The 25519-nt window shown below is 42.0% G+C and overlaps 3 protein-coding genes and 1 long non-coding RNA gene across 4 annotated transcripts; 3 read left to right on the top strand and 1 right to left on the bottom strand.

Moving 5' to 3' along the window:
• Window positions 1-1346: 1346 nt before the first annotated feature.
• On the top strand, window positions 1347-2070 carry LOC308335306 (cell division control protein 42 homolog; the record flags this gene model as incomplete). The annotated part of the gene is made up of 1 exon (XM_080792322.1): window positions 1347-2070. The coding sequence occupies exon 1, from the start codon at window positions 1414-1416 to the stop codon at window positions 2068-2070; it is 657 nt and encodes a 218-aa protein (XP_080648448.1). The 5' UTR covers window positions 1347-1413.
• Window positions 2071-9089: 7019 nt separating this feature from the next.
• Window positions 9090-16052, bottom strand: LOC308335307 (extracellular calcium-sensing receptor-like; the record flags this gene model as incomplete). The annotated part of the gene is made up of 9 exons (XM_080792323.1): window positions 9090-10003; window positions 11041-11164; window positions 11266-11490; window positions 12210-12485; window positions 12583-12795; window positions 12892-13161; window positions 14654-14740; window positions 15248-15473; window positions 15799-16052. 9 exons carry the CDS (start codon window positions 16050-16052, stop codon window positions 9090-9092), a joined length of 2589 nt encoding a protein of 862 aa, XP_080648449.1.
• A 3513-nt stretch (window positions 16053-19565) lies between these two features.
• LOC308334970 lies at window positions 19566-21371 on the top strand. Its single transcript, XR_013965944.1, has 3 exons — window positions 19566-19627; window positions 20620-20710; window positions 21106-21371. It is a non-coding gene; the product is annotated as an uncharacterized lncRNA (long non-coding RNA).
• A 739-nt stretch (window positions 21372-22110) lies between these two features.
• LOC308335309 (B-cell receptor CD22-like) lies at window positions 22111-25029 on the top strand (the record flags this gene model as incomplete). Its single annotated transcript, XM_080792328.1, has 7 exons — window positions 22111-22120; window positions 22651-22950; window positions 23335-23442; window positions 24245-24260; window positions 24425-24522; window positions 24672-24722; window positions 24938-25029. 7 exons carry the CDS (start codon window positions 22111-22113, stop codon window positions 25018-25020), a joined length of 666 nt encoding a protein of 221 aa, XP_080648454.1. The 3' UTR covers window positions 25021-25029.
• Between the last annotated feature and the right edge of the window lie 490 nt (window positions 25030-25519).

The following is a 25519-nucleotide window of genomic DNA, read 5'->3' on the forward strand; positions in this document are numbered from 1 at the left end:
AAATCATCTCTGTCGGGCACAAACCTCATTATGTCCAAAACTATTACTTTTCAGGATTCAAAAAAGAAGTTGCAGATCTGCAAGCTTGAACTCAAAGTCAAAGTCATATGATTTGTCACACACGTTACCGCAGTGAAATTTGTTCTCCGCATTTGACCCATCTCTTGGAGCGGTGAGCCGCAGCCAAGGAGCAGTGAGCTTCAGGGAATCATTTAATTAGTGGATTTGACCCCCCAATCCAACCCTTTGATGCTGAATGTCAAGCAGGGAGGTACTGGGTCCCATTTTTACAGTCTTTGGTATGACGCGGCCGGGGATCGAACCCCGACCTCCACAGTTTCAGGGCGGACCCTCTAACCACAAGGCCACTGAACTGCAGCGTGAAGCATTTGTTTATATTAAATGCAGGCTCTTTAACCCACTCTGACAGCAGCATAGATGACATCACAGTACCAGAGACCTTGGAGGTTGGTTGGAAAGGGCAGCCAATCAGGTCTTCGGGGAGGTTCACCTGTTGAGTATCGGTATGTGCTTGGGGAGAAAGAGCCAGTTTATGAAATGCTGCCTGACAGTCATGGATGGTTCGTCTACTTTCTGTGGTTGATGGAAGATAGATATCGTCTGTTTCATTTTCGGGTATTGCTGTGATGACCTGCTCCATCTTGGGTTGATTGTTCTTCGAAAGAAAACAGATCTTTATCCTCGTTTTCCAGGTATGATACAGATCTCTAATGGTTAATAAATAGTTATATGTGGGATTAGTTTTGTTGCTATAGGAATGTTAAAATGAATACATGCTGTAATTAAGAAAATGTATGTTCAACAGTAGAACTATTTTTTAAATAATAATTACTTAATACTTTGATGAAACAGGATTTACAGTTTCCTGAAAACGTTTTATTTAAAACTGTAAAAGATTTAAAAAAAACATTAACACTTGCATCACAGTCAGAACTGCAGCCTCACTCCCAATCTTCCGTCGTAGTCTGAAAACCCACCTCTTCAGACTCCACCATGGCCCGTAGCACTTGCCCTAGCCCCTTAGATAGCATTTTATGTCGACTTACGTAGACAGCACTAGAATTGCATTTTATGTAGTCATAGCACTTTATAGTACACATGTATATATTGTATAATATATAATATAGTATAGTATAGTTGACATAGATACTCCACTATTACGTTCTTAGTTTATACACGATTCATGATAACTACTTTATATATATATGTGTGTATGACATGCTTTTGTTTTTGCTTAAATGTAAGTCGCTCTGGATCAAGAGCGTCTGCTAAATGCCTAAATTGTAAATTGTATTATAAGTAATGAGGGAACGTGATATTTTTCCAGGCGTACAACAACAAAGGTTCATGGCCAGCTCAGAGGATCAATAAACACATCTTCAATGAGAATAAATGGAAGTGACCTCCAAGGAAGAAACAGTGGACTTTGAAACGAGGATAACAACAATGCAGACCATCAAGTGTGTTTTAGTCGGAGACGGCTTAGTGGGCATATCTAGCCTTTTGGTCACCTACATGACGGACACGTTCCCCACTGAGCTGCCAGACACCGCTCCGACGGTCATGGAAAACCACTCAAAGCTGATAACGATCGACGGCGAGCAATGCGACCTCCAGCTGTACGAGGCGTCGGGGAGCGAGGACTACGACAGGCTGCGCCCCATCATGTACCCCGGAACGGACGTGGTCCTGGTGTGCTTCTCCGTCGTCGACCCCTCGTCGTTCGAAAACGTCCAGGACAGGTGGATACCCGAGATCAGCCACTACTGCCCGGGCTGCCCCTACCTGCTGGTGGGCCTGCAGAGCGACCTGAGGGAGGACCCCGCCACCGTGGAGACGCTGGCACGGACGAGGCAGACGCCCGTCCCTCCGGAGACGGCGGAGGAGCTGGCCCGCCACCTGAACGCCGTCGCGTACGTCGAGTGCTCCGCCCGCACGAAGGAAGGCGTGCAGCATGCGTTTGACCAGCTGGTTTTGGCGGCTCACCGGGCTCAGGGTCACTATGAGACCAACGACGACGAGATGCAAACGACGTGTGCGCTGTCGTGATCCCTCGCAGTAGGCCTACACTTTTGCTTTTGAACTGTATGGTGTTTTTCAAAAAATAGCAGATCGACAAGCTCGAGTGGCGCGCTACGAGCTTGTAGATCTGCTATTTTTCAATAGCTAAAGCATAACATAATGCTAACACCAAAAGGGGTTCCCGCCCAAAATGGTTTAAACAGATCGCCTGTAATTGCAACATTGAATTAATCAAAAAAATAAGTATTGTATACGTTCCAGAAGTGTTTGACAAGTGGATCAAGGTTAGATTTCCAGCTCATTCCATAATAGCCTTTTGTATTTTCAAACAAATCAAGCCCTTCCTGACAATTGCTGCTGCTATATGACCTATACGTATACGTACCCAATGTATTCATTGTATGTATCTCACATTGATTATTGTTTAACTCTGTCATTCACATGTGTGATGATGACACAAACATATATAGAAGGTTAAGGATTTTAGTGATGTACAAAACATCACAAGCCTTCTCTGGGGAACTCACGGACGGACGCATGCACGCCGCACAGACGAACAGTCTGGTATAGGAGGAGGACCCTATAGGAAGCAAACCGCAGTCCTTGAGACCTCTCAGTGCCTGCAACCCCCCAAGAACAAGGCAGGTAGAGCCTCCTGTTGGCTCTGGCATAAGAAAAAGGACAACGAGCGGGGTCCGCGGAGGGGTGCCCTTATTGGTGCAGCTGTTGCTAGGGTGTATGGTCGCTGGTCAGTGCTGATTGACTGCACCTGGGTGGCAGGACATGTCACTGCTGAATGCGGTGCCCTGTTGGCCATGGCCATGGTGTGAGCTGTGATGAACCAAAAAATCTGTGTTTTGTAATATCTTGATGATTAGGCATTATTATGAATTATTGTTCATGTATTTGTTTTCTTTTCTTTTACAACACACTTTGTGTTTTTTTTTACTCAATCTGTGATTTGCTGTATATATGTTGCTGTTATCTGTTAAGCGTCATCATAGGTCGGGAACAATGGATCCAGCATAATTACACACAATACATTGTGTAATACAATGTATTGTTCATTATTATATACGCTTTCCCTCGAAAATAAAGTTAAAGACTAATAAGCAATTTTGGACAATCATTCAATCAGCTGAAATGATTGGTGCAGGTGAAAGAGATAAACAAGTTAACCTGCTGTTTTCTATAGTATGTATTAATACTGTATGGTTGTGTTTAATCATTTCAGTACAAAACTGTAACCCTGCTAAACTAAAATAATCAACAAAAGGGAGCAGGCCTATATAATTATGCACAATGTCATAGAAGTGTTGGTGGTCAGTTTACTGGTTAAGTTTAAATATACCATACCATGCATTCTCTGCAGGTGTCTTGATAGGAATAAAGCACTATCTTCCCAGGATATAGTCCAGTCCCTATACCAGTATCTATCTTTAATTTAGACATCTTGAATTCATTGACAGTGGAGAAATCAGAGATCAGGTGGTGTAGTTTTACAATGCAGCCACTAGATGGTGCACATTAACCACGTTTAATAAGAAATGACACAAATTAGAAATAGAACAAAGTTGGAACTAACTATAGCCTACAAATATGGATCCATCCATGATCCATGTTGAAAAATATATGGACTGTGGTTGAAGGAGATTGTGTGAAAAGCACTGCAACTGGAATATCTCGTCTACGGCATAGCGTTATAGTGCAGGACCGAGGTCTTTGTAATGCTATAAATGTGGAAATTCCAGTTCTATTGCATTGCATACATGTTGAGAACAACCATAAATTAATGCCATGGCAAGCCAATTCTCGGTTTAGAGCCGTTTAGATATTTTTGAAATGTCCCCTCGTGACCAAACTTTCTACAAGGTTTCATGAACTTAATTGCAGGCCTTTCCTTTCTTCATGAGCAGCCATGTTTGCCCAGCACTGGCACGCACCCTTTAAGTTTAGACAATTGGAGTGAAAACTTATAGTGGCATCAGGTCAGCAAAAAGTAAGGCTTAGGTGAGACAAGTTCAACTGATAGCACCAGTAAGACGCGCAAACGCGGGAAGCGAACACAGCTCGTACATATTTAAGTTGTCACCATGACTCAGCCATAACCATATAAGGAGTCCCCAAAGCAGCTCCATATATGGGCACAAGTTGGACCACGCCATCACACTGATGTCACCATGATTCAGCCATAACCATATAAGGAGTCCCCAAAGCAGCTCCATATATGGGCACAAAAGTGTGACACACAGACAGACAGACAGACAGACAGACAGACAGACATGATCTGCTAGGTCTCATAGTAAGTGCTCACTGAATTCGCAATCAATGGTCAGGACAGAGTAATGTCTTACCTTATTCAACAATGTCACATGAGTTGACAAACTGCATCATCATTCAAACATAATCCGATAGCCGATACTGTGACTGAGGCCCAAGTATGAGAGTCTGGTCGGGGATAGGGCCGAGAGAATCCAACCTTCCGAAGTTCGGAAGGGACAGATATGATGCGGTCTTGGTGTCCGGCGGTCGGTATCGCGATCTTGGTATGGAGTCCTAGGTCGGCGTGTTGATCTCGAATCTTATCTTAAATCCGCTTTGCTCGCGTAGGCACCTATATTTATAGTGCTGAGGTGTCAGAGGTATGTTAGAGTGACGTCACCTCTCTGACACCCCGGTTATGATGTCAGAGAGGCACTCCGTTCCTTCGTAACAGATACTGACCAATATATACTTATTGCGACTGTAGGTGAGCATTTACTATATGGAAACCTGCATCTCCCGTCCGTCCGTCACCTGCACCCATGCCTCCACAGAATTATGGTCATGCCTCGTGACGTCACGTCTCCATATATGGTCACGCCTGGTGACATCGTGACGTCACGTGACATGAGGAACCATATAGATCTCCATAAATGGTGGCCCTGTGACACATCACGTCACGCCACCATATACCATCTCCATATCAAAATCCATACAATGAGAAAAAAACAGGACAGAAACAAGACCTGAGAACTATTAGTGGACAGCTGATTGGCCGTTGCCGGCGTTGCGGTAGAGCGCGGCCCTCAATCACCCATTGGAATTTAAATGCATGCCTTTCAGCCTTTGTATCCTATACTCGTCTGGCAGGTATATATCTTTGAAAACCTTTAGTGCTACGATTGTGACAATTATCACACCTTGCCTGCCCAAAACGTAATTCCTGGGATATACGCCACTGCACGACACATCTAATCCTGGATAACCGTATGGCCTACTGTACATGGAGAATTAAGACTGATAGATCTGCATATACGGAGCCGGCCAGCAACTCTATTCTATTCTATATCTGGAGCTGACCTGTTCTGTTCCATATGTTGATCATTCCCCATCCGTCCTTCCTGTTCTGACATTCCATATGTTGATCTGAAACCTCACGGAGGAAACCAAACTAAAATAAGTTTTAGTTTTATGTACACAAGATGTAACAATTTTGTCCAACCTTGAACCTTGAATCAAACCCTGTATACACTCAAGACACTCAAGACATATATGGCCAGTGAAAGTGAAAAGTGAAATGACTCACTTGAATATCTATATAGCCTAGATATCATTCAGTTTCCATTTGATGTTAATTCATTGCCCCCGTGTGGCTATTTACAGCATTACTACATTTAATCAAACTTGGGAGGTTTTGATTGATTTTGTTTGCTATTAAAGGATTTAAAACCCAAGAAATCCTATGGCTTCATTGGGGATTTGGCCGTCCTTCATATTCAAATTCAATTAATCAGAAAAGGTTAAGAAAGGTTAAAATATAAACTTTAATCACACATTTTAAACTTTAATCAAATCTAAGCTTTTCCAAAATGGATTAAATCGATTGATTAGTAAATAAACCGCGACTACTCTTGGCTATCTCTCCCTCTGAGACCGATCGAGTGAGTGAGGAAACTCAGGCTCTGCGTAAAATAAGAAAAATTACAAAAACTTTTTTTTAATGTCACAATGACAATCCCTTTAATCATTTGATCAGTTTTGGAATGAAAACCACCGGTTTTCTCCACGGTGGAATGCCTGGTGATGCAAGGTAAATGTATCTATGGCACAGACCTCCTAAAAGACGCACAGACCCACCCACACACACACGCACACACACACACACGCACACACACACACACACACACACACATGCACGCACGCACATACACAGAGTTGTTGTTTAATCAACCCAGGCCTTAGAGACCAATTAAAGACTACAAGGTTGAAACTGTGCAATAACACCAATTAAATATCACATGGGTCAGTGCCTTTTGCTAAATCAGCTGTATTCTGATTCAATTGTTTATTTGAAGAGATTGTCATTAGTGTGGTCGCCCTAACAGGGCGACTATCCGAAGATAGTAGGAGGGGCCTATTTTACAAATAAATAAATCACGAACGGAATGTCCGATCCATTACAAATTTGAATCGCATGTCGTGGGTGGTTCAATCAACCAAGTTCCATTTACATCCATAGGGGGCGCCGCAAATGCGAGAAATTAACTGCAAACCACAACTTTGCATTTCTTCAAAATTGCGACCTTTCTAGTTTATATTCATATTTAAATAGAAAAGAGAGGTCACACACAATGCATCACAACGCATTGTGAGCTTGTAGATCAGCTATTTTCAAATGGTCGAAATGTATATAGGGTTGAAGTGGTTACAGTAATGTATGTTTTTCTAATCAAAATGTAAATCTCCAAAGTAACTAGTTTTCAAATAATTGTAGTGGAGTAAAAGTACAAATGTTGCTCTGAGATGTAGTGGAGTAGATGTAAATGTATTGGAAATTGGAATACAGTCAAGTACAAATACCTCAACATTTAGTAGTACAGTATTTGTACAGTATTTGAGTAAATGTACTTAGTTACTTTCCACCACTGGGTTAACGGCAGGAGGATGAGTTAACAAAACGTCAACAAAGAGAGAAGTGTATATGACCAAGCTGTCCGTCTGATGACAAAAAAGATTACGAAAGAAAGGAGAGAGAACTATGACTAAGACACAGAAGTGGCCAATGTTATCCTCAACTTTATATTGACATCTGTTGTCCAGATCATATCTCACAGCAGGGCTGCAGGGCTGAATCATTCAGGCCGCGGTAGTCACACCCAGCCAGGCCACCCTATCCATATACCCACACACGTGTACGTATATACGATATTACTGTTAAAATTTCATATTCTACATTTTAAGTGTTGCAACACTTATACATACACTGCACACGCACACGTGTGGGGATTGAAAAAACATGAAACCTGGGTGATCTACTGTATGCTATCAAATTGTATGTTTATTCACGCAGCATAGTAGGCTACTGTACAGTATATGAATGATACATTCTCTGGCTGATTTTAGTTTCTACCCTTCTAAGGACCAGCTGAGACCCCAACTTTGAGAACCAATGGTGTATAGTGACAGGCGGGAACCCCTTTTGGTGTTTTAAGAATTATGTTATACTTTAGCTATTGAAAAATAGCAGATCTACAAGCTCATAGCACGGCACCGAGTGCCACGCTACGAGCTTGTAGGTCTGCTATTTTTGAAAAATCGTGAAAATGTGGTGCAAATCTTTGAATATATATTCTGTCAGAGCGATCGTTTTTAACTCAATCTTTGCTTCATGGGGGGGTCCCTGGAATAATATATTTGATAGAGCGTATCGTTCGGCCGTAATCGGCTTCCGAAGTTAGTGGGAGGGGCCTATTTTACAAAAAACGCCACAAATCCCAAACCAAATGTCCAACCCACACCAAAATTTTAATCAGATATCGCGGGTGGTTTAATCAACCAAAAGCCAAAAGCAATTCCATTTTCATTAACCGTTTGTTACAGATTACAGATACAGTTTTTTGGGGCATAGATACCCTCCGAATTACTTACACATGATCACAGGGGTGACGTGACATTGTAATTGGCTGGCAATATTAGTGGGAGGGGCCTAAGCGACTGTGGCAACCACACTTTGCAATTTTGAAAAATTGCGACCTTTCTAGTTTTGATTCCTTTAACCCATTCTGACCTGAGATCAGATTCATACGAGGTTTCCACTGGACACACACTGGTCTGATTAACCCATTCTGACCTGAGATCAGATTCTAAAAATGTCAGTCGTTCTTCGAATTTTTCAAAAATAGCAGACCTACAAGCTCGTATCGCGCCACTCGGTGGCGCGATATGAGCTTGTAGATCTGCTATTTTTCAATAGCTAAAGCATAACATGATGCCAACACCAAAATGGGTGCCCGGTCAGAATGGGTTAATACAGATGCCCAGTGATGTCATTGTTAATTCCCAGTAGGCCTAAATATTCCCATAACATACAAACACATACTTTGTTAATAGTAATATCATAGTCATGTATTAGTATAGACCTATATATAGATGCATAGATTTATTTCACAATGAAAAGGAGTGTCCATGAAAGTGTCGATGACATTGTTACAGTACCTGCACTGCAGTATGCATTATAGGGTAAAATTGTCTTTGCCCGAGTGCTTTTCTTGCACTGTTATACCTACCATATAGTTGGGAGAAATTGGGAGGGTTGAGCAACATGAGAGCTTATAGAGTTTAGCCAGCAGTTGAAACCATGCTTTTTAAGAGATCTACATGTCCATTGGCGGGCACGTTCACATTGGTTGGAAGAGTTATGAAACCTTCATGCAATAGAAATAATATTGTTTTCAAGCCATTTTGACAATGGAAATAACACACAGAGCAGCGTTTAACACTTTGAAACCATGAGACCTTCAAAAAGAATAGCTAAAGGTTACATTTGCCAATTTTAAACCTATACTTAATTTGCCTCCTAGTCTCTTACATAGCCTACTAGTACTTCGACCCAAAGAGAATGAAAAGGTACAATTTGTTTGGTCTATTATTGGTCTAAAATCACCAAACTTTAAGTCTTGAGGGAGCAGGGAGGATAATCTTTTCACCAACTTGATTCATGATAGATAATAGATAATATGTTTGCATCTCTGACTGGATTCGTGATCATCATAGAAGTTCTGCTTCTATTTCTTGGTGGCACCGCGACCCATGATGGACTTCTTAGTGTTTCTCTCAGGTTTCAAAAGCATTATATAGCACTTTGGTCCAAACAGCGCCACCAAAAGACCAAAACTAGATGCTAAAATAGCAAACACCTCCACTACATCCGCATATTTGCCTGGAGAGCTGACGTATGCTGGGATGAAGGCTATCCACACGGCACAGAAGATCAGCATGCTGAAGGTGATGAACTTGGCTTCATTGAAGTTGTCTGGAAGATTCCTTGCCATGAATGCTAGGATGAAGCTGAGGAGTGCCAGTAAACCAATATAGCCTAGTAATACTGCAAAACCAACTGTTGATCCCACTTTACACTCATAGACGATCTTATCATTGTGGTATTGTGTGTTTTTATAAGGGGTTGGTGAGGCAGACACGAGCCAGGCTGTGCAGATTATTGCCTGGATGGAAGTAAGTGCCAGAACTATTCCTCTCTGTTGCATGGCACCGAAAAACTTCATAATGGCTGCACCCCCAGGCTTGGTGGCCTTGAACACGGCCAACACCACCATAGTTTTTACCAGGATACACGAGACACAGAGCACGAAGCTGATCCCAAACACGGCATGCCTCAGCTGACAAGTCCATAGTCTGGGACGGCCAATGAACAGAAGTGAGCACAAGAAACACAGTTTGAGGGACAGCAAAAGTTGGAAGCTGAGCTCTGAGTTGTTGGCGCGCACCATGGGCGTGTCTCGATGATAGACGAAGATTCCCATGACAATGGCACAGATAAGTGTGCCCAGCAATGAGATGGTTGTCAAGGACATACCCAGGTCCTCGTGGTAGGACAGGAACTCCCTGCTCTTGGGGACACACCGGTCATGCTGGGGATTGGACCAGAAATCCTCTGGACAACTGATGCATTCTGTGGAGTCTATAACAACGACAGCAAGACAGATTAACAAGTATGTGTTGTGTCCTAGCTCTGGTCCATATAGCGACAGGAGATCTCCTTAACGCTATGGTACTTTCAACTTCCTGCATGCGCATGCATGAAAGGCTGCACTGCCTGTCGACTGCTGCGAAAATAAAAAGAACACTTTCACTACGCACCAATACAAAGACGGTTTTGTCGAAAGCCTGCTTTCCAAAACATAATTCTTCTTCCTGTGAAATATATACACAGACAGACAGTGCAGCCTTTCATGCGTGCGCAGGAAGTTGAAAGTACCATAGCGTTATAAGGAGACGTACTCCTAACGCTACGAGCAATGTAGGTTAGGATGCTCTAGTCACTAGAGCATCCTAACCTACATTGCTTCATCCTACTATCCTTCTACAATCCCGCTATATGATCCTACTATAAATGTAACCTGTTCCTCTGCTGTGGGCGGAAATGCCTCCATTTCTTTGTCCTCAATGGATTGACCAATCGATCTGCAAATTGCACACAGGCTTTGACCGTCATATGCGCGGAGTGAAGAAGACAAGTATACACCTTTCCCAAATGTAAACTGTCTATTAGCATTTATCTCGCTCCACTAAAATCACTTTCAGCTAAGATAGGGTTGAGAATCACCAATTAATCTATACCGTATGCCATATACTATTGGACATTTGTATTTTTTGTTGTTGCTGCTGTTAAACAGGAAACAGGAAGACAACCACAACCAATTGGAATCTGTTTGAGTACTACATGTGTTGCATACAGGTATATAATAACTATGCAGCCCATTGGGGTTTGTTGGTCTGAAACAAACAAACAAACAAACAAATGTTCCCTCATGTATAAACATGAGCCACGTGTGTAAAAGTTATGAATGTGCACAAGCAGACATGCAGGCACAGGCATGGAGCTCACCGAAACAGCGTTCATTCAAATTCTAGCAAAGCCACACCCAGTCAGACAAAATATTCCAACACAGTGTCATAAAGTCTGCACGTACCCCGGGTATGGACTTGTACACCAACCTGTCTCATTGCTGATCTCTCCATCGGAACAAGCAATGCAGTCGTAGCAGCAGACAGGTTCTCCTTTCCTTCTGGCCACACGGGCTCCAGGGGAACAGCTCTCACTGCACACCGACCGAGGAGGCTGCGGAGGAAAGGAACAATAATGATCGATTTCAGTCTGAACTATAAATGACATTCCCATGAGAGGTCTTATGGGTATAATTTTTAGAAAGCTGACATGACCTTTCGGGAGTCAAAGTTCCAGAAGATTCTGTCTTCGTCCAGGATGAGTTCTTCCCTGGAGGCCGACTTCTTGACCACGCCCACGTTGTGAAACTGTGTGCTTCCGTCAGGGAGCCACACCCAGTTCATGACGTCGTAGATCGGTGAAGCGTCGCCAGTCTCGTCAAATGATACGCTGTCACCAAATGATGTGGTGAAGTTGACCTTTTCCAGGTAATACACAAGCTGAAAGGATGATGAGCAAAATCATAGAGGAGAGAGACTAACTATATATACTGTATGCAGTATACACTATAGTTACATTGACAGGAACTGCTGTATTATAACTACACCTGGCAGTATTCATAGTACAACATTTATAGTGTGCGTGTGTGCATGTGGTGAGGGCACAACTTTCTAGCAAAGGAAATAGAGCATACAAGAGGAAAAATGTCTGCAACACTCGAATGAAAAACTCAGCTCCACTGGTTTATTTGACTCACAACTTTCTAGGCATTTAAAGCCCTTTAGGACAAATGTGGACATTTTATTTAGGTATTAACTTTTTTTTTTTTTAAGATGTATTCTCTTAATTAATTTGCTTTTATTCATCACATTTTATGATGTCATAGCATTTTGAACAAACATATTTATAGTTCCACTCTCATTTGCTTTATGCTGTACCTTTATTAATTGCCGGAATGTGTATTTTCCTTCTATGTAATGATTTCCTCTATTCAGAGACGTTACGTACCGATTTAAGAAATCGAACAACAAACATTAACAGGCAAACTGTGAATGAATGTCCCACCTGCTTTTTAATTGCACCATGAGCACAGAGCACCATAAAAGCATGATAAAATAAAATAAAATATATTTTTCTCAGTCTCAGTCTAAGGAGTTTTACTTCTTTTTCTATATGGTGAGCGAGTCTTTTCCTGTCAAAGTTTCCCTGAATGTCTCACCTGCCATGGCTCTATTGTTTTTAAACTGGCACAGCTGTGCCCAGTGAAAGGCCCTCTTCCTGGCACACACTGCAGCATGTCATGGAGGGCGTGGGCCAGAGCGTACACAGCCTTGTGCACGTTATAATCTGCTCTGAGGTCAGACACGTGCACGAGTGTAGTCTCTGCTGTCCCCAGGTCCTCTTGTCCAGTGCACACCCTTCCACCAGCGTCCACCCACTCTGATGGAAGGGGTGCAAATTTGCACTGAAACGTGTGCTCCCAAAACTGCCTCACCTGAAGAAACGACAACGGAATACATAATAATCGCAGATTCTGACGTCGTTAATAAATTGCAACTCATTTACAACATTAAACACGTGACACGGCTCACTATGTTATCTTCGTGGCTGTTGTCCGGGTCATTGTCAGGGTGCACTTTTAACAAGAAGTCCTTGAGACCTGGTATCTCTCCACGCCGAATGGCAAAACCCAGGGTGCCTCTCAGGTATGGCATGTAGTGAGGAGACTGGAGATTGAGGTCGTTCCACCAACCCGCGGTGGCAGGTAACAACCACTGGAGGCCTGTCACATTCTGCTTTACCACCTATTGATTGTGTTAAAAAATAAATATATAAATAACACTAATAACAACCTAAATAAAAAGAAAAACTAAAATGAATGTCACTCATATAACACAAACCTCCTCCATGACATTGACCATATAGATCAAATATGCAAACGCTATGACCACGCGAGCCGTGGACGTCTTCATCGCCGTGACGATCCTCTGCAGTTTGGCCAGGTCATTGTCCCAGGGCAGAGCTTCCGAATACGCCACGCAACCCAGGCCGGACTTGTCCAGGTCGGACTGGAACAACAGGGCGGCGTCGCGGCCAGATTCGTCATCGCTGAACAGCACGCCTACCCAGGTCCACTGAAACCGCCTCATGATCTGGAGCATAGCTCGCACCTGAAAACAATGGAGGGAATTATTAGCACAAGGGTTATGTGATGTCAGTGAGATAGTGAGAAGCCGTGAGGACAAGAAATTGGCCTTCCCTGCATGCAGCCTTTCAGTTAAGTAAAGTGACCTCTTTCTGTATGCCAGGAAATCATATAGGCTACCGTGGCCACATTTTCTAGAGATATCTCTAGACAGTGCCGCAAACCTGATGCCCATTCAGGCTAATATGCTGCTTCGCAGGTTCAGACAGTATGTGTTCAGGTCCTGTCAAGTGTGCATTTTTAAAGCCTTCGGCAGCTGCCATCTATACAGCTTCTGTGGTGCACATACAAGAAAGGTAGCCTACAGCATGCAGAGGCTTGATGCCCTGAGGTTTCCACTCAAGGTCCCATATGGCATATAGTGCCAGCCATGCAGTCTGCCAGTCACTTGTTTGTAACGTGTGGAATCCATCCATGTGAGGCTTAACTAAGAGGCTCTCTAATATGCATGGGTCATGTCTCGCCTGGGTGGATGAGTCCCGGAACTGTAAGGAATAGTCAATCCTGGGAAGAGCTGTCTCCTCCAGTAGCCTACTCGTCCAGGCTGCGTAAACACTGGAGAGTCAGACTCTATTTATGATTTCACGTTTTAATTTATTTTGTGTGTGTGTGTGTGTGTGTGTGATATTGATGATTTGTCTGGAATTAATTAGAATTAATTGAATTATTCATCATCATCATCATCATCATCATCATCATGTATTTAACTCAAGACCATGTTCCTAATGGTATGGAGCAAAGATTTGTAAATAGACAGTGTACAATGCATAACAATATTTGTACAGACATAGCAAAAGGCATGCCTTATTTGAAAAAGGCATACTGTACCTTTTGATTTGATTTGATTTATATATCCTGTATGTCCTGTAATGTAGGCTATGTCCTGTAATGTCATTCATGTCGAATGTCATGTCTTTATGTTCTGTGTTGGACCCCAGGAAGATTAGCTGCTGCTATGCACCAGCTAAACTCTAAACAGAGGCAAGACCTTTATAATTTTTTCAGAAAAGCACCCACCCAGCAGCCTTTACAAATGGCTTGGACAGATAATACGCGGTAATACAATTAATTTCAACATAGAGGAAATTATTTGGCAGATATTTATCTAAAATTCATAATGCGAATATAGTGTTGCACTAAAACAAAACGTGAAACTCATCCCCCACACGGTTGTCGTTACATAAATTGCATAACCTCTAACTTCTTTCCAGTCTTTTATCAGGGAGTGAAGAAGACAATTATACACCTTTCCCAAAGGTAAACTGACTATTAGCATTTCTCTCACTCCACTAAAATCACTTTCAACTATAAGATAGTGGTGAGAATCATCAATGAATCTACCAGTAACCTTTTGGAATTTGCATATTTTAATGATCAATCAATCGTCAAATGTGTGGAAGATGAACTGAGTGTAAGTCTAAGATACCAACACATATTGTGTGTCGAAGGTTAGTTACCTGGAAGGCATTGCTTGGTATGGTTCTAAAGAAGGATGGAAACTGAGTCAGGTCGCTCAGACAGGAGCAAGCAGCATAGTAACTTACCTGGAAAAGGCACACAACATCTGTTCTGTAATATACTATATCTACATTATTATTATTATTATTATTATTATCATTCAGTAGGATCATTTTTATTTCCCCTGCAAGCAAAGCATGTGAGCTCAGTGGGAAGTGTAACCCTATTATTTGGAATTAGTTGAGTGTGTGTATTATGTGTGCGTGCGTGCATGTTCCTGTGTATGTATATGCTCTATAGATTTCCTTCTGAATAATGAATCAAATTTCTAACACAGATGACCTTTTGAAAACCTGCTGCACACTCCACTCACGCCCTCTGCTCATGGGCTGTGCTGCAAGTAAATATGTTTTAGTTTCAAACTGTAAAATACCACATTATTTATCAGATTGGGGAAATAGCCAAATCGCCAAAATTATACGATATAGGTTTGCAGCAAAATGAGAGTCAAGTGAGAGACTTACCATGGGCACTCTGTACAAACCTAACATTCGAGAGATGGCAATAGAACTTTTTGAGTCAGAAGGACCCACAATCCCCAGCACTGGAGGGGACCCGACACAGCTCTCATGCAGCGTAAACTGCTCCGCTCTCCCACTGATCAATGACAGTGCTGCACGGAACGTGACTCCCAGCGTGATGCAGCTGTCATAGATACTGTATCCCAGAGTCACATTGGGTAGGAGGCTGGGCTTTCTGTTGATCTCGTCAATGGCAAAAGCCATTAACTGGGCCAGTCTGAATCCTTCGGCAATAAAACTAACACAGACACAATTTCACTGTAAACCTTGAATATCGTGTCGGGCAGAAACAAATTGTTAGTGGTGGGGAAAAAATACAAAAATGTACTTAGGTAAAAGTAACAATAACTGCAGTGTATAGAAATACAAATATAAGTCGAAATGTGTTGGTCACCTGTCTTGCTTTATGAAATCAAATATTTTCTACTTCAACTGAACAGAGCTGCCTTGGACATTTTCACTCCATTGTGATGCCTATACAAAGGCACTGAACTTAGAACTCTTGTCCTGAAGGTCTGTGTTCTCTTGCTTGCCATGTTGTTGTGCGTATTTGTGATACTCACCCATAGCATGTAGGCTCCTGCTGCTTGGAGGTAAAAGACAGCTCGGGGAAGACGGAGGAGTAGTGGAACGGAAACAGGCCGCCCAGAACGATGTCGCCGGCCTTGTAGAACCTGTTGAGGTCAAACTGTGTCTGTAGCTCACATGAAGAGGAGGGCGGCGAGGAAGACAAAGGATAGAAGGACAAGAACAATATCATGGTCAAGTACGTGTACGTGTACGAAAGCAGGTGTATGTTGTCTAGAGACGCCCTCATGGCTGTCAACACCACCCACCCGACTCTAAATCCATTGTCCATTGTTGCTAAGTTTTATACACAGAGCTGTGCCATCCCCTCTGCCACCTTGTGCCACTACGTAATCTTTCACAACACCCATCTGGGTAGGGCAGTGTGTGAGTGAGTGTGTGTGTGTGTGTGTGTGTGTGTGTGTGTGTGTGTGTGTGTGTGTGTGTGTGTGTGTGTGTGTGTGTGTGTGTGCGTGCGTGCGTGCATGTAATGTGTAATGTGCATGTAATGTGTCAATGGCACTATCTTACCAGATCTATGTTTGGCAGGCCAGGTGTTGACCCACCACTGTACGGAATGCAACTCCAACTCCATAGATACAATTCAATTTCAATTCAAATTAAAATGAGCTTTATTGGCATGAGAAAACATACGTTTACATTGCCAAAGCAAGTGTCAAAATACAATAGTAAATACAGTTGGAGGGGGTACAGCATTTTGTATACAGAGCTATGTCACATTGCATCGTTATACATGTTATACAGGGTATAAAGCATTTTTTAAACAAATAGCAGCATTTTTTTTAAATAGTGTACAAAAATCTGATTTAAGATGCGTTTAAAGGTCGCAGCTCTGTTTACATGTGCGGTCTACTTGGTACAGACAGTAGTCCTTAGGGTGGTTGTATTCCATTAGCTATAACCTTTTGTCGCAACAGTTCACACATCTTGCTGCTGTGTTTGCACATTGTTGTATATGGTATACATGAAAGTACATGTGGTATAGGTATGGCATTTTTTGTTTCACACTGGCTTTGGGTGTGTGTAATCTGTGGGAGGTACGTGTCTCAGTATTGTATCCCAGATTCCCAGAGTCACATTGGGTAGTAAACTGGGGTTGCTGTTGATCTCATTAGTGGCAAAAGCCAATTATCTGAGCCAGTCTGTCCAAGGAAATTCCTGTTGTTGTTTTTTGGTTGGGGTTTTTGTATCGAAAAGTTATTGAACCGTGACACCAAAATATCAAACCGAACCGTTGCAACGTTTCGTTAATTGGTTGAGAGAGGTTAAGGGAGTTTTAGAGGATCTTTCATGCTGGGCCTATTTGGGGTCTGGAAACACCAAACACGTGCCATTATTCATCTTAAACCGCTCTTTAAGAATATAACTATATATGTTTAGCTCTAGTGACTTTGCCAGGTCAAAAGGGGATGATTAAAGTATAATTATGTGCAACTTCCATTGGGCCTCTTCTCATTTTCAATAGGCTGTGCCCCGCTACACTCCTCCATGAGCTACACCTTGCACGATATTTAAATTATGACCGATATCCGATATCTCTGATTATTTGCAGTGTCATATCGGCCGATCCCGATACCAGTATATCAGATTATTTTATTCTATTTATATTGAACTCATTGCTGAATTATTTTAATTTTTAATTTTTGTATTGCTGGTGAAAGTAGCCCCCACGAGTACAAAGCCAATGACGGTCACATTACTATTTGGTGTATGGTTTGTTGCCCATCCCTGTATGTATTATGACACTGTACAAATACAAACCTATAGCTACAGTATAGTTGTAAACATGGCACACCTGTGTGCTTGCTTGTTAATTAATGTTAGCATGTTTTGAAGGGTCTGGGTTAGAAGTAATTAATTATCCTCCAACGGTGCACCTGTTGGGCCACTAGTATCTATTTCATCACCCCTGGGCCAGATGTCATCACACACACGCACACACACACACACACACACACACACATGCACGCACGAACGCACACGCACACGCACGTGTGTGCGTGCGTGCGTGCTATAGACGTGTGACAAATATGAGTCCGTTACATACACCCTGCTTCAAAGTCCACTGAACTAATGGCTGAGTCACTGTGGTTTACCACATGTGTGCAAAGAATTTAGCTCTGCAAATGCACTTCCTTTTGCCCAGACTATACTGTATAACAGTCGTTAGGCTGGTCAATTAGACATCATTCATTTCATGGTCACCTTATTTACGCACATTTTACTGATCATTGTTTCTATTCCCCCCTGGTATGACCTTAACCCATTCTGGGCGGGAACCCCTCTTGGTGTTTCAAGCATTATGTTATACTTTAGCTATTGAAAAATAGCTGATCTACAAGCTCATAGCCCATAGATAGCTTGTAGGTCTGCTATTTGTTTTAAATCGTGAAAATGTGACACAAATCTTCAGGGGGCATCCCTGGAACAACATATTTTCAGATGGGGGGGTCGGGCGGCCAAATACATATAATTCTGGGGGTCCTTGACTTGAAACGATTTGAGAACCACTGACATAGAAAAGACATTTGTAGAATCGGTCTCGGTCAAAATGGGTTAATGGTGATTTCCCCTTTATTCTCCTTTTTTAAGTTCTTGTATTAGTCTCTGGGTTATTGTGGCCTTCTCATGCCATACCGTATATCAGTACATCAGCTTGTACGATTTCTTTAAACACACAAGTAATGAAAAACAGAGAACTAAAAGTCAGCAGTATGAATATATACGGCCTAACTTCTGTATTCTTTTTTTTTAATACTGTTTTTATTAGGCATTTTTGTAAGACAATTTCAGATTTAGACAATGATAATAAGTAATTCAGTTAAATAAAAATGAAAAAAATAACAAGCAATGTAAATGTTCCACATACAGTATAATAAAAAAGACATAAGTGTAAAACAAAAAAACAGACAAACAAAACAGACAACAGGACAGACACTCTTGCTCTCAAACTTCCAACAGTAAGTTAGACATTATTTTTTAAATAATAAAAAATAAAATAAAGAAAAAACACTCAGTTCCTTTTCTTTCTTTCCAATTTTCTATTGTGCTATTGTGTAGGAGGGGTTAGCGTGCACCTATTAAAATATTCAATGAAGGGTTGCCATGTCTGGTAGAACCTATCTTCACTCCCTGTCAATTCAAATTTAATCTTTTCCAATTGTAAGTAATGCATAACATCCTTCATAAGTGAAGTGTGAGTTGGAACCTGTGCTTGTTTCCAATTCAACAGTATCAGTCTGCGAGCCAGTAGAGTCACATATTTTACCATGTTATATTGGAAAGTAGACAGTTTGACCCCGGGCCCTGTGACTCCCATAATTGCTGTTAGTGGATCCGGGTCAAAAGGTCTTTCAACAATGTCTGACAGTGATTTAAATATACTTTGCCAATATGATGTTAGTTTAGTGCAATGCCAGAACATATGAGCTAGAGTGGCCGGCGACTGGCCACATCTGTCGCAGGCTGGATTCACATTTGGATACATTCTGTTGAGTTTGTCCTTTGACAAATGTAATCTGTGTAATATTTTAAACTGTATAAGACCGTGCCTGGCACATACTGAAGAAGAGTGCACAAACTTTTGAGATGTAGACCATTGCTCGTCAGTGATAGATATTCCTAAGTCGTTTACTTCTGTATTCTTAAGTGTGAGCCGGAAGGAAGGGACTAAACAACACTTATTGGTTTTAACTTTTAACCTCCACTTCTCTGTTTAGTTGGTGTGTGTTGTTGATCTGTTGTGTCTATAGATGACTGTTGTTAATGTAGACACACTGGACTGGACAGACGATCTCTAGACAAGTGAGTATATGTCTGAATTATACCTCACCGTAACTTAGCAGCAATGATACTTTAGTTGATATAATCACTGACAGGATTGTATCTTATATACTGATACATGTTTGACAAACTAAATTAAAAAGACTAAAGATAGTTTCTCCAGTCAGGCCGTCAGCGCTGCGCCCTGCCATGTCATTTCTGCATCCGTCACACTGGCACTATGACTTTCTTTATGTATGTTGTTTTTGGCAGCACACATTTTGATTTTAGTTGTAGTCATAGTCTCTTGAATAGTTTGCATTTAGTTTTAGTCACATTATCTAAATGTGACTAAACATCATGAGATTTTAGTCGACTAAATCTACAGTTTATTTAGTCGAACAAAATGTATTTTGGCGGGCCTTGATGCCGTCGTAACTGATCTACTGATGCCGTCGTAGGTGAACTACAAGGTCACAACGCGTCGCAGCGTGCGTTGTGAGCTTGTAGATTGGCTATTTTCAGCATGCAGCTATTTGTAAAATGATTTAGGCCTATACTGGATCTCTTGTCCACTGTTTTAGTCAAATTCTTATTTGTTGACGAAATTGTCAGTATATTTAGTCCTAGTTTTAGTCATCATAGCTTAGTTTTTATTTAGTTTCCATTTAGTTTTTGTCAGTGGAAAAAGGTAGTCGACGAACATTTTCCGTCTTAGTTTTAGTCGACGAAATCTACTGTATGAAATTTATTCTCCATTCACATACAATTATTATACAATCCATTGATAATCTGTTGCTAAGTGATGTCTCTTATACTTGCACAAGACACTGAGCTACTCTACATCATTTCTTATTTATTTATAACACGTTATAGTAAATGCTATATTGCTTGGCTATTTGACATTTACTGTACCTTTTCACTAGCATTGGTGAGACTTTAAATATGTATTATTTACTATCTTATATCGTATTACAGAACAGAGAGTACAGTCATTTAACAGTAACATTACTAGTTGGTTGTTTTCATTGCAGGTTGATGCTGTGGGTCAGTTTTCACCTCAAGATACCATGAGGTTTCTAAAGACAATCAGTGTGATCCTGGACATTCTGCTCTTGGTACCTGGTGAGGACAGTTTGAAATGGTTTCAACACATATACGTACAGATAAATGTATGAAATATTGAGTTAAAAAACATATATATAATATACATATATATTACCTGATATGATGAAAAAATCACACCCGTGTGAACTGAGTGGTGCAACTCCCCTCTCCCCCTGCCCCCCCCCCCCCTCTCTGTAATTAGCAGGCAACAGTGCAACACTATCTCTCTCTCTCTGTTTCTGGCACAACAGTGCCCCCTTTGCCCCTACTGGTACTCTAAACATTGGGACATACTGTAGTCATTCACATAGTCACATAGGTTAGGACATATTGCTGTTCCTTGGAGTGGTTGCACCACTCAAAAAAGAACAATCATAATATTTACCAGGGTTTATTTGTTTTGTCTTGTACAGGTGTCTTTAGTGGTCAGTGGGGAGTGAACTTCACCATTCCACCTCCATGTGTCCTCAGAGGATCGTCAGTAGATATTGGATGTTCATATGACTACACAGGAAATGTCACTGACACAATCTGGTTCAAGAACGGAAGAGAACTTCTCCGTGGCTCTGAACCTCGTCAAGGTCGTTTTCAATACATTGGTGATGACAGCCATGATTGCACCCTGAGGATCAATAACATAGAAGACAGTGATATGGGAAGTTATAGATTCGGGTTTCGGACAACACATAATGCGCACACACGCGGTTACACACTATCTCCATCTCTGTCCGGTAAATAACAGTGCCGTTTTAATCTTTCATGAAATCAAAATCAAATCTTTCCTGACTATCTCACCAACTGATGTCCATCTTGTTTTTATTCTTCTGATCAGGACTGACTGCACAGCTGCTGACTGGGAACACTGTGTCAGAGGGGGGAGAGGTGATACTCTCCTGTGACATATCTTGTGTACCACGTCCCACAATTGTCTGGTTTAAAGATGGACGAAAAATACCCAACTCAACATTCCCTGCCAAAATCCATGATGGAGGGGGTTACAAGTGTGCTGTTGAAGGACAAGAGACATGGAAGTCTGACCCTGTGAGGTTGGATGTGCAGTGTGAGTTTATATGAGTTCATGTGAAGTCTTTCTCTGTCTGAATCTGTTCCATTCTGTCTTTAATGCATTCAATTAATTAATACAACAGCACATTCAAAGAAGAATCATATTCAATGAAAGCTGCGAGCAGTGTCCCCTCATTCGTACCTTTATCCACGACAGGATGCATAGTATCCACTATGATGTTTCTTCACAGAGTTTGTAAAAGTACAACTTACAGGCCATTCTAGCTATGACTATGGTTCATGTTGCCAGTAGTTGGTATTATAACGTTAACGAAATATTGACACTTAAATGTCTAGTTACATGTGGTAATCTAGTTACAAAGTATCCCCTGTTTCTTGACATAACGTGGAAAATGATCGCTGGTGCGTGCGATACAAACTCATGAATTTGATCGCTTTTCATTATTTCAGTGTTTTATTTACACCGGGGTTAGTTTGAAATGGATCTGATTATCCTCTCTATTATATTATTTCTCCAACAGATGGTCCCCAGGATGTGGTTTTGTCAGTAAGTCCACAAGGAGATGTTGTCAAAGGAAGCTCAGTCACTTTGACCTGCAGCAGCAATGGATCAAATCCACCCATCCACAGATACTTCCTTCACAAAGACAACACTGTAGTAGCACGGAATAAGATTAAGTTTACCATCTCTAACATACAAACCAGTGGCAGTGGGACATACTCCTGTCAGGCAGAGAACATCATCGCTAGCGTCACTTCACCTCGAGTCACTCTGAATGTTCACTGTGAGGTTTTCATTTAATTAAGATCAAAATGATACGGCATTATTTGCTTGATTCAAATGCATTAATTATTATTGTCATTGTTCATACCAAGAACATACAATATTGTAACCTATATTTGTGTAAACAGAGCTTAATATTCCTCCACAGACCCTCCAGAAAACACTTCAGTGTCAGTGAATCCACCAGGAGAAGTAGTTGAGGGCAGCACAGTGACTCTGACCTGCAGCTGTGATGCCAACCCCCCAGTAGACAACCCCAACTACACCTGGTACCAGAGCACTCCTGGTTCCAGCTCCCCGTTGGTCCAGGTAGGGTCAGGACCGGTGTTGTTTCTGGCCTCTCTGCAGCCCTCCCACGCTGGACTGTCACTGTTCATCTGTCACACCAGGAACTCACTGGGAGGAGGAAACGGCTCTATTGAGGTGCTGCTGCTGCGCGTGGTCACAAGTGAGTAGACAGTCACAGAGGACGTTGCGTGCGTGCGTGCGTGCGTGCGTGCGTGAGTGCGTGTGTGTGTGTGTACGGTTGTAATGCACGTAACGAGAACCGTTTGCCCCACCGACTTCACATTCGACACACGTGTTCTACACCCGCACAGCTATAGTGCAGTGCCCGGTATCGAGTCGGTCGGACCCACGGTTCTCCAGGACCACCACAAAAGGCTCTGGTCAGGCTCTGCCAGTGGGCCTAATCAGCCTGTAAAACCTGTGCAATTCCCAGCCTCTGCCTCAGCCAATTGAAATTAAATTTATTGAAATTAATTGAAATGACTGACATTACAGCTCTTAATGTGCGTTTAAGAGGAATATGTGTCTCATTATTCTGCTGCAGACAACAACCATCCGGACACTCCATATTTCTACGCTCTGATAGGCCTATCAGTTGGAATCTCCATCTTTCTGCTGATCCTGGGCCTGTGTCTCTGGAAGAAGTGCACAGGTATGTCATTAATGTCCAGGCAGCCAATTAGAGAAGCAGTAAAGGCTTCCCATACACAAGGAATATATCAATGGGGAGCAGGTCATTATTGAGAAATAAACCCTGACATGGTGATTATTAGACCCCAACGCGAAACAACCTTGATGTAAATGTATGCCCGAGTTAGCAGAAATGTCCACATGCTTTCAGCTTGTAGGAATTATGAAATAAGTAAGCAAGCCTTGCCGAGCCATGAGGCCCATATAGGGGCAGGAGCCTATCTCCTGTTACTGTAGCTTGAGGCAGCTTTATGTACAAGTACACCCCCTGGACATGACGCTATAGTATGTCGCAAGGACAAGCCAACCCAATCCAACCCTTGATGCTGAGTGTCAAGCAGGGAGGCATTGGTATGTCTTTGGTATGACCCGGCCGGGGATCGAACCCCGACCTCCCAGTATCAGGGAGAAGGCCACTGAGTTGATAGAAGAATTATGAAATGCATCACATTATTTGGGTATCAGTAAGCAAAATATTCAAGGACTACAACTGATACAGAACACATGCAGCTGCCAGGCTCCTGACTCACAAAAACAGAAGTGAGCTCATTACAGCAGTCCTAGCAGCCCTTCACTATACCCGTGGGTTTCAGAATAGATTTTAAGATATTGCTGCTTGTTTTTAAAACACTAAAATGGTCAGGCTCCTGCTTAAATATACAGTATGTGATCTTTAAGCCGTTCGGCTGTGAGAAATGTGAAGCATTAAAGATGTAGACTACTTACTAAATGTGGCCTTTTTTCCCCTCTTTTTTTCTTAACAGATCCATGTTGTGTCAAGTAAGTAAAGCATGAATTGATCTTTGTATGTCGGACATGGCTTTAGATTCCATACTGTATACTGTGTGTGTGTGTGTGTGTGTGTGTGTGTGTGTGTGTGTGTGTGTGTGTGTGACTGTGTGTATACATTTATTTTGTATTTATTTTTTCCCCCTTCCTTACAGACCCATTCAGCCTCAGGGAACCAATCAGGTCTCAGCTGGACACCAGCAGACCAATCAAAGTGGGTCTTCTGACGACACGTACTGCCCACTGCGACACGGTCAGTCTTTGAACCAATCATGTTGCTTATTAAGAACACGTCTCAATAGGTTTAAATTAAAATAGTTTAATGTAAAACATTAGCTGGCAATAAGTCCATCACCGTAATGTTTGAAATAAAATAAATAAATAAACAATTGGTCCACTTAGGCAACACGAGCGTCTATGACGTACTGGATCGATCTCATCACGTTCCAATGGGTACAGTATACTGTTTACATAATATATTATCATGTCATACTGTTATTCATTGTTGAGCAAATTGCCAGTAAACAGATAATCACTATATGATTTATTAAGCTGGAATGAGAACTCAGTGGCAACCAATTGAGAGATAAAAACACCAACACATTCATCAAACTGTTGGCCCACATTCTGCAAAGCTTCTAATCAGATGATTTCAACTCATGTTTCAGTCACACGCTCATCAAGACCTCAACGTGCAGCTGATGCACTTTATGCAAATGTCAGACCTCAACGTGCAGCTGATGCACTTTAGGCCTATGCAAATGTCAGAAACATCAAAGAATCAACATAAGATGAAACTCTTTGATAATGGAAGTGGAGGTAATGCAGATTGTATTTTATTTGCATGTCTCCCCCCCCCCCCCCCAATTAGTCAATTCCCCCCATCTTTTGGGACTTAGGCACCTGCTCTTTTGCCTAAGGCAGTGGTGGCTGAACGGTTTCCGGAGCGGTCTTGATATCGGAAGGTCGCTAGTTCGTATCCCCGGACTGGCACGATAAAATGACCACCGCTGAAGTGCCCTTGGACAAGGCATTGAACCTCTACCATGAAATGTTCTATGAGCAGGGCCTGGCTGTAAACAAGTTCTTGAGCTTAGTCCAGTCACCCTGGGTAAACATAGTACCTTTCCTTTACCTTTCCTTTCCCCCCCCCCCCAAAAAAAAACAAATGCCAGGCTGTAAAAATAGCTGTTATCAATATTATATCTTTTAATGTTTACATTGTCTTTCTTTTTTGGAGTTTGGGCCTC

This window comes from Protomyctophum bolini, assembly GCF_963924005.1.
Source record: "Protomyctophum bolini genome assembly, chromosome: 20".
NCBI lineage: Eukaryota > Metazoa > Chordata > Actinopteri > Myctophiformes > Myctophidae > Protomyctophum > Protomyctophum bolini.